Source organism: Chiloscyllium punctatum, chromosome 10, assembly GCF_047496795.1.
Source record: "Chiloscyllium punctatum isolate Juve2018m chromosome 10, sChiPun1.3, whole genome shotgun sequence".
NCBI classification, from domain to species: Eukaryota; Metazoa; Chordata; class Chondrichthyes; order Orectolobiformes; family Hemiscylliidae; genus Chiloscyllium; species Chiloscyllium punctatum.
The window spans coordinates 8,493,312-8,508,964 of NC_092748.1; the positions used below are offsets into that span (position 1 = coordinate 8,493,312).

General features: G+C 40.6%; 1 protein-coding gene and 1 non-coding gene across 8 annotated transcripts in view; both read right to left on the reverse strand.

The window, feature by feature from the left end:
* The window catches only part of nbeal1 (neurobeachin-like 1), a 239,843-nt gene that overhangs the window by 37,111 nt on the left and 187,079 nt on the right, over positions 1-15,653 (reverse strand). For all 7 annotated transcript variants that reach the window (XM_072578456.1, XM_072578458.1, XM_072578459.1 and 4 more), the window contains 5 exons: positions 14,348-14,505; positions 10,640-10,764; positions 9,515-9,635; positions 7,799-7,947; positions 6,177-6,310 (listed from right to left, as the gene is read on the reverse strand). In XM_072578456.1, the coding sequence (XP_072434557.1) occupies positions 6,177-6,310; positions 7,799-7,947; positions 9,515-9,635; positions 10,640-10,764; positions 14,348-14,505 (687 nt within the window). The remainder of the gene's footprint in view (positions 1-6,176; positions 6,311-7,798; positions 7,948-9,514; positions 9,636-10,639; positions 10,765-14,347; positions 14,506-15,653) is intronic.
* trnai-aau (transfer RNA isoleucine (anticodon AAU)) lies at positions 14,024-14,096 on the reverse strand. Its single transcript has one exon. It is a non-coding gene; the product is annotated as a tRNA-Ile (tRNA).

Genomic DNA, 15,653 nt, shown 5'->3' on the forward strand with positions numbered 1-15,653 from the left:
GCTCCAGCCTGAAACGCCGATTTTCCTGCTCCTCGGATACTGCCTGATCCGCTGTGCTTTTCCAGCAACACACTCACAAAACTAGTTTGAACCATGCTCTACAGAGCAATTGGCGGTGAAGAGAAATCTACCAATTCCACTTTATGATTTGGATTAGTCAGTAATTATTTCTCGGTTTCATAAAGAAGTACCCCTTCTTCTCCAGTTTCCCTGAGGCTGATAGCATGTCACATTGAGCAGACCTAACTAAATCGCTAATGGCTATTGAAGTTATAACATTCAAACATAATGATTTAGCCTAACATGTGCAGTCGGGACATTGTTCGAGTCTCTAATTAAGGAGAGAAAGACTGAACATTTCAAAGATCTCAAGTATGGATTTGTAAAGGGAACATGGGGAGATGGTGACATAGCTGTAATGTAAATGTCATTAATAAAATATGGAACAGCAAGTTCATTTTAATAATAGTGATCATTAATCTATTATCAATTGTTATGAAAACCTATCTTGTTCCCTAAAGAGAAGGCAATCTACCATCCTTAATTGGTCTGGCCTACATGACAATGTGGTTGAAATAACGTCACAAATCACTTCAGGTGAAATTAGTGATGAGCTATAATTACTGGCTTTGCCCACATCCTAGAAAGGAACAAAGGGAAAAAAAAAAGTCATACCTGATGAACATGACAGGGAAATTTTGAAATGATAACTAAAGTATGAAAATCCAGAAGATAAGTGATAAAATCGCTCATAACATAATGTAAATTATAACCAAAACCAGGGAAGTGAAGGCAAGTACTGACCTGGTTAGGAAATTGACCAAGTGGCAGGAGACAGAGTAGGGATAATGAGCAGGTACGTTAATTGACAAGACATGATTAGTCATGCCCAGCAAGGATCCTTATTGAGATCTCACCTATTCATTGTATTTATTAAAAAGAATAATGGGGCTGAGGGCCACATACCCAAATTTGCTGATGACAAAGATGTAGCTGGAAGCATAACATCATTGCGTGGAGAAAGTGAATTTTAATGTTCACAAACTTGAGGTCATCAATACTGGACTTAAAAGGATAAAATAGTGTGCTTGAAACTGATGAAAAACTAGAATTAATGGAGAACCAATGAGACTGGTGGCCCCAGTACATAGAACCTGAAAATGTCATGAACAGACCTAAACATAATTTAAAAAGGAAATGAAATGATGGCCTTTACATCCAGTAGAGTGGAATACAAAACTTTGAAGTCATGCTCCAGCTATAGAAGTACTGATTAGATCATCTGAAGTCCTGAAAACAGTTTTGGAAAATACTCCTTAAGGAAAAGTATACAATGGAGGGATTGCAATGTAGGCTTAAAATAATATCTGGATTCCCAGGGCTAAGTAATGACGAGAGATTAGACTGGAGCTCTCGTCCTGGAATTTGGCTGGTTAATCAAAACTTCAAAATATAAGAGATCTGACTGAATGATGGTTGCTTTTTGTTGGTTGGGGAATCTAGGACAAAAGGTCATTATTTAAAACTTAGAGTAAGATTTTTCAGGAGTGAACTTAGGAAACACTTCCACTTGCAGAGGATGATGGAAGTTTATAACTCTCTTTCAAGAATGGTAGCTGCTGTTAGATCTAACCTTATTTTTAAACCTGAGCCTGAGATTTTTATCACTCAAAGGTATTAACAAACATGAATCTAAGGTGAGTGTACAAAGTTGAGTCAGAGGTTAACCCTAATCCACTGGTGGAATAGGACACGTCTCTGATCGTGTTTTCTGGGTCCTTAAGGGGGAGGGGGAGCAGCCCGAAGTCGTGGTACACATTAGCACCAACGACATAGGTAGGAGGAGGGCTGAGGATGTTAGACAGGCTTTCAGGGAGCTAGGTTGGAAGCTCAGAGTTAGAACAAACAGAGTTGTTGTCTCTGGTTTGTTACCCGTGCCACGTGATAGAGAGTCGAGGAATAGGGAGAGAGAACAGTTAAATGTGTGGTTACAGGGATGGTGCAGGAGGGAGGGATTCCGGTATCTGGATAACTGGGGTTCTTTCTGGGGAAGGTGGGACCTCTATAAACAGGATGGTCTTCACCTGAACCTGAGGGGCACCAGTATCCTTGGGAGGAGGTTTGCTAGTGCTCTTGGGGGGGTTTTAAACTAACTCTGCAAGGGCATGGGAACCTAGACTGTAGCTTTAGGGTGCAGGACCTGGAGTGTAGGGAGGTTAGGAACATGGCATCAATCTCAAAGGAGGGTGCCTGCAAACAGGAAAGTGGCTTGAAGTGTGTATACTTCAATGCAAGAAGTATACGAAATAGGGTAGGTGAACTTGCAGCATGGGTGGTACCTGGGATTTCGATGTTGTGGCTATTATGGAGTCATGGGTAGAGCAAGGACAGGATTGGCTGTTGCAGGTTCCAGGGTTTAAATGTTTTAGTAGGGTCAGAGGTGGGGGTAAAAGAGGGGGAGGTGTGGCATTGCTTGTCAAAGATAGTATTACAGCGGTGGAAAGGACGATGGATGAAGACTCGCCATCTGAGGTAGTTTGGGCTGAGGTTAGGAATAGGAAAGGTGAGGTCACCCTTTTAGGAGTTTTCTACAGGCCTCCTAATAGTCCGAGAGACGTAGAAGAAAGGATTGCGAGGACGATTCAGGAGAAGAGTGAAAGTAATAGGATGGTTGTTATGGGGGACTTTAACTTTCCTGATATTGACTGGGAAAGCTATAGCTCGAGTTCGTTAGATGGGTCGGTGTTTGTCCAATGTGTGCAGGAGGGTTTCCTGACACAATATGTAGACAGGCCAACAAGAGGTGAGGCCATACTGGATTTGGTTCTGGGTAATGAACCAGGCCTGGTGTTAGAATTGGAGGTAGGTGAGCACTTTGGGGACAGTGACCACAATTCGGTGACTTTTACTCTAGTGATGGAGAGGGATAAGTGTGCACTGCAGGACAAGAGTTATAGCTGGGGGCAGGGAAATTATGATGCGGTGAGGCACGACTTAGGATGCGTGGCTTGGAAAAGGCAAGGGCACAATTGATGTGTGGAGCTTGTTCAAGGAGCAACTATTGAGTGCCCTTGATAAGTATGTACCTGTCAGGCAGGGAGGAAAGGGTCGTGTGAGGGAGCCGTGGTTTAATAAGGAATTGGAATCCCTTGTTAAAGGGAAGAGGGCGGCCTATGTAAAGATGAGATATAAAGGTTCAATTGGGGCGATTGAGAGTTATAAGGTAGCCAGGAAGGATCTGAAGAGAGAGCTAAGAGCAGCAAGGAGGGGACGTGAAATGTCCTTAGTTGGTAGGATTAGGGAAAACCCAAAGGCTTTCTATAGGTATGTCAGGAATAAAAGAATGACTAGGGTAGGAATAGGTCCAGTCAAGGATAGTAGTGGGAAGTTGCGTGTGGAGGCTGAAGAGATTGGGGAGACACTGAACGAATACTTTTCGTCAGTATTCACTCAGGAACAGGTCTTTGTTGCCGATGTGAATACTGAGTCACAATTAATTAGAATGGACGGCTTTGAGGTATGTAGGGAAGAGGTGTTGGGAATTCTGGAAAGGGTGAAAATAGATAAGTCCCCTGGGCCTGATGGCATTTATCCTAGGATTCTCTGGGAAGCAAGGGAGGAGATTGCAGAGCCATTAGCCTTGATTTTTATGTCCTCAATGTCCACAGGAATAATGCCAGAAGACTGGAGGATAGCAAATGTGGTTCCCTTGTTCAAGAAAGGGAGTAGGGATAACCCTAGTAACTATAGGCCGGTGAGTCTCACTTCTGTTGTGGGCAAAGTCTTAGAGAGAATTGTAAGGGATAGGATTTATGAACATCTGGATAGGAATAATGTGATCAAGGATAGTCAGCATGGTTTTGTGAAGGGCAGGTCGTGCCTCACAAACCTTATTGAATTCTTCGAGAAGGTGACTAAGGAGATGGACGAGGGGAAAGCGGTAGATGTGGTGTATATGGATTTTAGTAAGGCGTTTGATAAGGTGCCCCATGGTAGGCTACTGCAAAAAATACGGAGGTATGGCATTGAGGGTGAGTTGGAGGTTTGGATTAGGAATTGGCTGGCTGGAAGAAGACAGAGGGTAGTAGTTGATGGTAAAGGTTCATCTTGGTGCAGTTACTAGCGGTGTTCCGCAAGGATCTGGTTTGGGACCATTGCTGTTTGTCATTTTTATAAATGACCTGGAGGAGGGGCTTGAAGGCTGGGTGAGCAAGTTTGCGGATGATACGAAAGTCGGTGGAGTTGTAGACAGTGAGGAAGGATGTGGCAGGTTACAGCGGGATATAGATAAGCTGCAGAGCTGGGCAGAAAGGTGGCAAATGGAGTTCAATGTAGGTAAGTGTGAAGTGATTCACTTTGGTGAGAGTAACAAGAAGATGGGGTACTGGGCTAATGGTCGGATACTTGGTAGTGTGGATGAGCAGAGGGATCTTGGTGTCCATGTACATAGATCTCTGAAAGTTGCCACCCAAGTAAATAGTGCAGTGAAGAAGGCATATGGCGTACTGGCTTTTATTGGTAGAGGAATTGAGTTCCGGATTCCTGAGGTCATGTTGCAGTTGTATAAGACTCTAGTGCGGCCGCATCTGGAGTATTGTGTGCAGTTTTGGTTGCCATACTATCGGAAGGATGTGGAGGCACTGGAACGGGTGCAGCGAAGGTTTACCAGGATGTTGCCTGGTATGGTAGGAAGATCGTATGAGGAAAGGCTGAGGCACTTGGGGCTGTTTTCATTGGAGAAAAGAAGTTTAGGGGTGACTTGATAGAGGTGTACAAGATGATTAGGGGTTTAGATAGGGTTGACCATGAGAACCTTTTTCCACGTATGGAGTTAGCTATTATGAGGGGGCATAGCTTTAAATTAAGGGATGGTAGGTATAGGACAGATTTTAGGGGTAGATTCTTTACTCAGCGAGTCGTGAGTTCATGGAATGCCCTGCCAGTAGCAGTGGTGGACTCTCCCTCTTTATGGGCATTTAAACGGGCATTGGATAGGCATATGGAGGATAGTGGGCTAGTGTAGGTTAGGTGGGCTTGGATCGACGCAACATCGAGGGCCAAAGGGCCTGTACTGTGCTGTATTTTTCTATGTTCTAGGACTGAGAAGCTAAATTGCTAACTCCTGATTCTTACCTGCTCTTTTAAAAGTATCATTAGTAGGAAAATAATACCACCTCAGACAAGAGTGATAAGCACAACGCGGGGGAGCCAGTGGTGAACTAGGGAGGACAAAGTTAAAAATCAAACAACATCAGGTTATAGTCCAACAGGTTTATTTGGAAGTAATAGCTTTCGGAGCGCTGCTCCTTCATCAGGTAGCTGTGGAGCAGGATCGTAGGATCATAAGAATTTATAGCAAAATATTACACAGTGTCATGGAATTAAAATGATATATTAAACAAACCAAGATTGCTGTTAAGTCTTTCATCTTTTCAAATGGGTTACAGGTTTTGGTTCACTAATATGTAAATCTCAGAACTTTTTTAAAGTCACATTCTTGGGATAACTGAAGGTTTTGTTAAAAAGGTGACATCTCAGCTCAGAAAATCAGAGATTAGAGTATGTCTGTATCCGAATGCAAGTCACCTTTTTCTTATAAAACCTTCCGTTATCTTGAGACTGTGACTTAAAAGAAGTTCTGGGATTTACATATTAATGAACCAAAACCTGCAACCCATTCTAAAAGATGAAAGACATAATGGCAATCTAGATTTGTTCAATATATCATTTCAGTTGCATGACACTGTAATCTTTTGCCACAAATTCTGGGTCTTATGGTTCTGCTCCACAGCTACGTGATGAATGTATTAACAAACATGAATCAAAGGTGAGTGTACAAAGTTGAGTCACAGGTTAAACATAATCCACTAGTGGAATAGAACTGAGAAGCTAAGTTGCAACTCTTGATTCTAACCTGCTCTTTTAAAAGTGTCATTAGTAGAAAAATAACATCACCTCAGACAAGAGTGATAAAAGCAAGACGTGGGGGGAGCCTGTGTTGAACTGGTGAAGGAGCAGCGCTCTGAAAGCTAGTGCTTCCAAATAACTCTGTTGGACTATAACCTGGTCTTTACGAGTGACAAGAGCAAAGGGATGCCCAAAACATTTTGTGGCAGGATAGCCACTCACTTGAGGCAATGATTGCTATTCTTGTGAAGGTTTTATTTTGGTCTCACCTCTTTTTTGAAGTTGAGAAAGTAGTTGGTTTGGTCAATCAGAAAGATCTCCAGTGCCGACCTTCTCAAGTTGTAGCGGCGCAGATGAATCTCACGCAGCTGAGAGAGAGGCCACCTAAAATCGTAGCCTACTCCTGCAGAGTAAAATAACCACACACTTCAATCTCAATTCTTCAGTAAAATAGAGGTGCATTAATGATTGACACGTATACAAGTCACACATCCTGAGGAGTCTTAAAAATCCTTTTTATTACCTTTAATACAATTGCATACTCCAAAAAGACACACTTGCCTTTTGCAAATGATAAATAAAGTAAGGAGTTTTTCATTTGATGTCAGTCCTTGAACGAGGTTGCCAATTTTATTCCTCGCAGTCTCATGACACCGCATTAGCTGCAACACCCTGTCCCAACAATCCTCCCACTGAACCTCCAGGACATCCATGTGCAATGTGATGCAATGTCTTTCTCACTAAGTGGAAAGCAATTACACTCTTCAATAACAAACTGGGTGATGTTTGACCATCAGTTTATTTTCCTTTGACAGTTTTTTTTTATAACTAATAATTGATTTATCGAGAAATCATTGTGGCAGCAGATGCTGAATTGTCATGACCGTTCAAGTGTAACAAACAATCATAGTTCATAACATGGTTATGCACAATTAGGTAACTTCATCACGCAATTAATTACACCAGATTGTAAAATGTAGATCCTCTTAATTTATAGAATAAGTGAAAAGTCTGTAGCTCTCTGTAATGTTTATTAAAGATCACAGACCATAGGTCATGAAATTGCTTTCACAGAATTTGTAATCATTTGCATACTGTTCATAAATGTTATTATTAATTTTATTAAGTAGTGATGGGCTGTCTCCTCGGTTATTTATGTCTTATTTGTGGAATGGTTTACTTAAACAATCTTTATTTTTTCTTCCGAAAAATACAATTTTAAGGCCGCTACAATATTTTTCTAGAGTTACTTACAACTGAGATCAATTCCTGGAAGGTTGGTGACTCTGGTATGTTTCAGTTGCTCAATACATCCCTTTCCTACTTTTAATACAAGGCATCCTCTGTGCTGTTCTTCCCAAGTTTGTTTTTGTTTAACAAATAGCCAACCAACCACACCTGACTCTTAGTCTGAGGTTATTCTAACACCTTTCCAGCTACACATTGTACCTCTGGGACAGCACCTGCCAATAGAAATCAACTTCTCCGCACACATGCGTCAGGAAGACAGCTTTTGATTTTGCTGCGTTTAAATAGTTTTTCTCACTGTCTTCAAATTGAAGTATATTAAGAAGGCACAGGTAGCATTTCACAATAAAGTCTGAAATTAAAGAAGCAGGGATGAACTATTTCTAACAGCTATGGAAATGGGCTATTCAACAAAACAACCATAGGGGAGATTAACAGATTTTTTTACCTTTAGCTGTTGTGATCTGGAATGTACTGTCTGAAAAGGAGGTGGAATTTGATTCCATTGTAAATTGCAAAAGTCAACTTGTACAGCTCTATGACTCTGTTTACAACCTTCGATGAATAAAACTTCTGGTTAACAATAAGACCTCAACAAGTAGGATATTTCCCAAGACAGAGCTTTCCCAAGTTCATTTCTTACCTTCTTCTTTGTCCAGACTCCCATCAAAAAAGTTAATGTGTTGGGTGGTGACCTCCAGTCGCCCAGAAACAACATCCATGATGGTGATCAGGTCACAGTCTTCAGCAATCACCAGCTTTTCTTTCTGATTCTGCTCCTCTTTCTCGTTGCTGAGGGAGAAAACAGAAAAAGGCAGGATTGAATTGGAAATCAAAGTCAAATTATGGAACTGTATACATTTCACTCTCACAGTGACCAAGTCATTAGTACAAGTGAAATTGGTTTTACTATAACACAAAGCTCAGGTTACACTGGGTGGAAGTAATCCCTGTTTCAGGCAGGTTTTACTTTTGTTGGGATTCATGAGTTAGATTTGCCAGGAAGACATTGGTATGAAGGACCTTTTTCAAGTGGAGTGACAGTTCTTTGAGCTGAGAAGGCAAAGGTTAGAGGGGCTTGAAATTGTGAGGGTATTTATTAGATTAAATGAGGAGAAACTGTTCTCAATGATAGGAGGATCAGTAAACAGAGGATAATTGTCAAAAATAAGAAAAACGCAAGAATCGGGAGAATTCTTTTTACACAGCAAGTTTTAATAGTCTGGAATTCATTATCTGAAAGGACGGTGGAAGCTGATTCACTTTCAAAAAAGGAAACTGATAAATATTTGAAAATTAAGGGATTAATCTGAGTGGATCGAAGTAAACAAGTCAACACAGATACAATTGGGTAAATTACTTCCTGAGTGCATGATTAATGATTATTCCAGTCCATTTGCTCAACTAGAAAAGCTGGCATATTTCTCAGTTCCTTCTTGGCTGAGATAACACTGATGGCAATAGGAAAATAAGCCCCTCAGTCACATTGTGTGTTATGCAGCTGATGAGAAATATCAGAAAAGGAAACTCCAGAGTGAAAAGGCAGAAAATGTGATTTTGAAAATGTACTGTAGGAAATAATATAATTTCTGTCTGGAATATTAAGTACCTGGTACAGACTCAAAGAATCTTATATAGTATTGTCCCAGCCCCAATACTATATTAAGATTCAAATCCAACAATATTGAGAAAATATCTTTTAACATATTCTCAAGTGTGTTGTCAAACAATGTAAAACTTTACTGTCAGCAGGTGGTGGTATTTCACTTTGTATAGTCATTTGGGATGATTGAATACAATACAAAACATCTGCACAGGCATAGTGAGGCGTGAGGAATCAAGGCAGTTTTAAAAATAAATTCTTACAATTTTGAGAAAACGCAAATTTATATCACATTCTACAGTCTTCAATCAATTGAGAGGTTCACTGTAACTAAAGTTAAATCTCCCTGTAAGTTAGGGTTAAGGAGGAATATGTTACAAGTTTAAGAAAGAAACCACAGCGGAGGACTAGAAAATATGTATGTACAGTATATGCCATAGCATGAATGTTGATTATTATTAAATGTAATTTTCATTAATTACAAATCACAGCTGAGAGGAACAAAAGAGTCATTAAAAACAGATGAAAGTTCTAACAGCAGAATTACTTAATAATTCTTGAAAGTTTTAGTTATCTTTTTGAACATGTTCTGTAACGAGTGCATAACCTACTCAAATGGTTCTGTTCATCCCTATTACATCACAACCCTCAGAAATTTACGGCTTCAATCACACACAGGCTTTTACAACAATTTTTGGGACTGGGGGAATTCACAAGAGCTTCCTAGGCTGTCCTTCTCAGACAAAGCAAACTTACATGTTACTGAGCACAGTCAGATCTTCATCCGCTAATCGATCATCCTCCAGGTCATTGACCTTAGCTTGCTTTACTGCTTCCAGCAGCAAGGAATCATTGGACGGTGCTGACTGCTGAACTCCTGTACAGACACAGAAAGGTTTAGCCTTACTTATTCACAGAAAGCCAGCAAGATATTGGTTACCCAGAAAGAGCCAACAAGAACTACCTCCCCATGTGGCCATTTCAAATTCTAGCCAAGTTTATCACTAATATTTTGAATATTCAGGGGCAGTTAAAACAAAGCTAGTCTAACTTGATCCAAGAGTGCACATGCTTCATTACAATGCAAAACAAAACATGCACAGAGACATTGGGTCTGCTGGGAATGTAAGCTCTTTAGAGGACTAGAATCTTATCCAAAATCAGCTAGCACTGCTGTCTCAGAGCGCCAGGGACGCAGGTTCGATTCCTGCCTTGAGTGACTCTCTGTGTGGAGTTTGCACATTCTCCCCGTGTCTGTGTGGGTTTCCTCCGGGTGCTCCGGTTTCCTCCCACGATCCAAAGATGTGCAGGTTAGGTGAATTGGTCATGCTAAATTGCCCATAGTCAGGGGTGAATATGGGGAATGGATCTGGGTGGGTTACTCTTTAAAGGGTTGGTGTGGACTTGTTGGGCCTAAGGGCCTGCTTCCATACTGTAGGGGATCTAATCTATTCTAATCAATCCAACCAGGTTTCAACAGGGTCGACACAAGAAGGATGTTTCTCCCAGCTGGGGAGGCAGCTCAAAACCGGCGTCAGAGTCTCAGAGTAAGAGGAAGACCACTTGATGAACCTTTTGCATTCTGTACCCCAGCAGACTGAGAGCAGTCATTGAACATGTTCAGGGCAGAAATCAATAGAATTCTAAACAGTCAAGACACAAAAGGATATGGGAGTAATGTGGGTTGACAATCAGCCATGATTGAGTAGAATGGCAAGTGTACTCGAGAAGGCTGAATGGCCTACTCCTGCATCTATTTCCTATCTCAAATAGTAAATCCGAACCAGTAAGTGAGGCAACTTTCCAAACATTTAGTAGTATGTCTGGTTCACATCATTTAGATCAATATTAAACCAAACCCCAAATGGTCCAGAAGCTCACCAAAGTTGTCACGGAGTGCACTGGCATCAGAATGAGGGTCAAAGTTGTAGTCCTGGACCAGCTTCAGCCTCATGCGGGAGTAGTTTTCCACACTGGACAACTTCCAGTGCATTGGTCCCGGTTTTCTACCAAGAGCAAAAAAGAGTAAATGATCCATTAATTCAGATATGGACAACAATGTTAATTTATACGGTGACTTTACAATAGAAAATTGAGGAAGAACAAAGTTTAAGATATAAGGAAAAACGCAGTAGGATGACATTAAATGGCACTTTCCAGTAAAATTTATAGCAGGGTATGTTTTTTTAAACAGGGGACAAAACTACATTGCAAACACAACATGATTAACTTAATTCACAATAACATGAATGCACACATTGAAAGAAAATTATTATATGACCTGTATTATTAAAAATAATATGTAACCATAAGATGCTAGCCCTGATAAGCAGAACTATATTCAGATAGAAGATCAATTGGCCTCAAATCCTATTCGCATGCTGCCAACCTACTATATTGACTCGACAAAACTGACACACAATTGCTACTGAATCAGTTTTTCTGAATAAATTCAAAATAACATTGCTTAGAAATTGAATGGGCACCCTCATTATAAAAGGTGGTCCTTTCAGCAAATACGGGATAATAATTTGGGATGGTTCACCTGTCTTCAAATAAACATCTTCCACATAACCATTAAATACACAATTTCAATAATTAATTATACTTATCTACAACCATGACTGAATAACTGAAGATTTGCTAGCATTGTTTAGGTTTGCTTTAGATTTGTTTGACTCTAATCAGTCTCATAAACATTGGGATTGAGGTAACCTTAGTTTCACGTCTGAAGGCAATCCTTAACCTTTTTTTTAAAATACTGCGTATCTGTAACAACTTTAAACTTTGGAATCCCTCATAAAAGAAATAAATGTAGTAGAACCCATGTATCCATGGATTTGGTTTACATGGTTTACCATGGCCCGAAAATATTACACAGAACATTGCAGAAACAATCCTGGGGGCTGCCGGGGAGATAAATTTCCCATCTAAACAATAGGGTTTTCTACTATCCACAGTTTTGGGCACCTGCAGTAGGTTTTGGAACGCATCACCTGTGGATATGGGGGGGACACCTGTATCCCACTTCAGGCTTTTGCATGCTTTCTTGCCACAAACTGAAGTGTTTTTAAAATTTAAAATGTCTTATCAATTTTCTGTATCAAAGTGCTCAGTGATCCCAACTCCTTTTTCTTTCCATTAGGGGAATATTTACCAAGGAGTTTCACTTTGCACCCTTTGTAACAAACAGGCAAATTACTACTAAAGCTAAAACTTTAACTGAAATTTAGACCCATGATGAAAGGTGAGAGATTTACGTACATTGATATTTGTTAAGAGTTTGAATTTAAAATAGTGGTGTATTGCTTTACTGTTTTGCTATGTGTTTTGAAATCTTTAACACTGGTCTATATGTAGATAGTTTGGTTCTATAAAATGTTATTTGTATTTCTTTTGTGGAGTAAAACTTCTGTTTTAGTGTTAAAATCAAATCTGTAGCCTTGTGTGGAGATGTTACATTGAAAGCCACATTAAATTGAAAGAAATGTGATCCATCAAGCCAGATTTCGTTCCAAGATCAGACTTTTCCAGTAGTAACATTAGCAGAGATCATGGCTAAAATTCTTAGCTGGTTTGCTGTTTTTATGGGAGGAATACACAAGAGGTAAGTGACAGAAGAATGAAAGACAAAGAATGGCAGCGGGAGGATTGTAGAGCTGGAGGAAGATTGGTGGGAGATATCATGGTGTAATTTAAACACGAGGTTGTAAATGTTGAACTTCTTGAATCAAGGGGAGAAAATGGAACTCTGAACGAGTTTACAAAAGGGAAAAGGACTCGATGTCAGCCCAATAGTGCAATGCAGAAACTAAACTTCTAAGCAGTGAGAACATGGACTGTTCTTTATTTGCTGATGAGATGAGGGCGCTGCTGGCTCGACTAGGATTTATTGCTTATACCTAATTGCCTCAAGGCTAGTTCATTGCAGTGAGCCTAGAATCACATGTGGGCCAGACCTGGTACGGTAAGGTAAGGACGGCTTTTATTTTTACAACAGTTGTCAGTGGTTATCACTAAACTAGCTTTTTATTGTAACCTTTTATTGAATTTGTCTGCCAAGGTGGGATTTGAAGCCATATTGCTGAATCATTAGCCTGAGGTTCTCAGTTGCTTGATCTGGTGACATTACCACTGTGCACCGCCTTCCCAATGGAAGAGAGTATCAGCATTAGTTATGTGAAGGTCAAGGTGCAGATAGGCAGTTACCATGAGGGTCAGGAAGGTGGCTATTCAGCAATTTAATAGCAATGGGATTCAAGGAAGCTGAATGATAGTTTAACAGAAAGCAGCACTTGCATTTATATATTACAGGGCCTTTCCTGAGTGATCAGCACTGCTGCAATTTAGAAAGGAATGTAGCTAATTTATATCTGCAAAGTCCCTCAAACAGCAAACAAATAATGACCAAATAATTTGTTCTTATTTGTTAATTAGGAATAAACACTATCCAAGATACTGAAAATAATTATCTTGCTCAATTTGTACAGGACCATCTTTAACATTCACTTGACACAGAAGACCAGGGTTCAGATTAACACCTCATCTGAAAGATGACACCTCAGATATGGCAGTACTCCCTTGGTGTCAGATGGATTACAAACTCAAATTGTTAGAATGGGACTTAAACTCAACTCAAGAGTTGCGAATGCTGCCACAGAGATCACACACTAAGCCACAGTTTATATCTTAGCTCCTACACAATCCAGAAAGATGTGGTGATGTAATATTTCAAATGATATTGGCTTTGTTTCAAATCAAGTACTTGCCTTCATAGTGGGGCAAAGTAAATTACTTGAACTATTTAATTAAAAGAAATAGACTAACACCAGACACATAAAATGACCAGCTAGCAGTTAAAACCGCAAATGGTTCACAAATAAAAACAAATTAGATTAGATTACTTACAGTGTGGAAACAGGCCCTTCGGCCCAACAAGTCCACACCGACCCGCCGAAGCACAACCCACCCAGCCCCATTCCCCTACATTTAACCCTTCACCTAACACTATAGGCAATTTAGCATGGCCAATTCACCTAACCTGCACATTTTTGGACTGTGGAAGGAAACCGGAGCACCCGGAGGAAACCCACACAGACACAGGGAGAATGTGCAAACTCCACACAGTCAGTCGCCTGAGATAGGAATTGAACCTGGGTCTCTGGCGCTGTGAGGCAGCAGTGCTAACCACTGTGCCACCGTGCTGCCCACAAACACAGACCCTGCAAGGGCAAACCTACCACTTGTGACCTCCAATGCTACACTTGGTTAGTGTGGGGATTGAACCCACAACCTTGGCATTATTAGCACCACACTCTACCATCTGAGCTAACCAACCATCCCCTTCCCTATGTCAAGTTTGGCTTTTAAAATCGCAGCTCCTTGCTGATTTGATGTACTTTCCAATGGTATGGATTGCATTGAGGGATGAGAAAGTAATATGAGCCTGACACGTATTATTCACATTCCAGGAATAAATAAAGCAAAAAGTGTAAACCTAAAACCAGACTCCTTTAAAATCCTTCTAGGATATTGAACCCCCCAGAAAAAAACTCTGTTGTGTCATAGAAATTATTGTAAGCCACCTACTTATCAGCCCATGGTCCACGCTCACAGGTTAGATAGTGCTGGGCTGCCTTCCACTGTCTCAGCGTCGCAGTGTGTTGGCTGTTGAGTTGCTTCAACATGCTATTAAATCGCAGGTTCTCTTGCCTGGCCTTGCGGGTGAACGGTTCAACAAAAAACTCCTAACACCAGATAAACCAAACAAACACTGGTCACTATCCAATAGGAAACTGTTCACTAAGTAACAACTGACATGTGGGGTGAACCAGAGAGTGGGGGTGAAACAGCAGAGGCATATAATTTAATACTGTAACATGGAGGCAGAAATAGAACTAGGTGAAAGTGAAGACTGCAGATGCTGGAGATCAGAGTCTAGATTAGAGTGGTGTTGGAAATGCATAGCAGGTCAGGCAGCATCCGAGGAGCAGGAGATTCGACGTTTCAATCAAAACTGTTCGTCTTATGAAGGGTCACTGGACTTGAAACGTTATCGCTGCTTTCTCTCCACACATGCTGCCAGACCTGCTGAGTTTTCTTAGCAATTTCCATTTTGATTCAAGTTTGTTTTGGTGCATAATTTTATAGGTAAATATGTGGACATCTCAGTTGCCATTTTGGGCACATACAGCACAGAAGGAGGCTATTCACCTCATTGTGCCTATGCTAGCACTTTCAAAGAAATACCCAATTAGTACAATTCCCTGCTGTTTCCCCTTAAGGTCTGAAATCTTTTTCCTTTGTGGTATGTTCAGTGTCCAATTCCCCTTTGGAAGTTGCTATTGAACCATTGCCATATAAAACAGATTGCACATCTTAGCAACTCACCACATAAAAACATTCTTACATCCCTCTGGCTTCCTCTGATTACCAAACCCACTGCTAACAGTGGAAACGGATTAAGGTTCTGGTACCTTCAGAAGATGCACACTTGATGTAAGTGGTATCATGGCAGACAATGACCAGATGCACATTTTATTATTAAACCAAGTACTCAAATGTGTGTCGGTGAGTAAACTCATTACCTTCTAGGAATTCTTGTTGTATGGCAAGTCTCTCGTTCCAGACCAACACCTTTTAGAAGCACATGCAAGGACAGGTTAAGTCAATGGTGACTCAAATGTCACCATTGCTTACCAATAAGTATGCTTACAAATAAGTAAGTATCCAAATTTATGCAACATCAATAAAATGTATTTATATTGTGCCTTTAAAGGTATGTCACAAGCTGTCTTGTCAGAAACAATTCCATATTTGCTTCAAAAAGTGGCTTGAAGGAAAACAGAAGGTAGGGGATGTTGACAGAGGGGATTTTAGAGCTCAGGCCCAGACA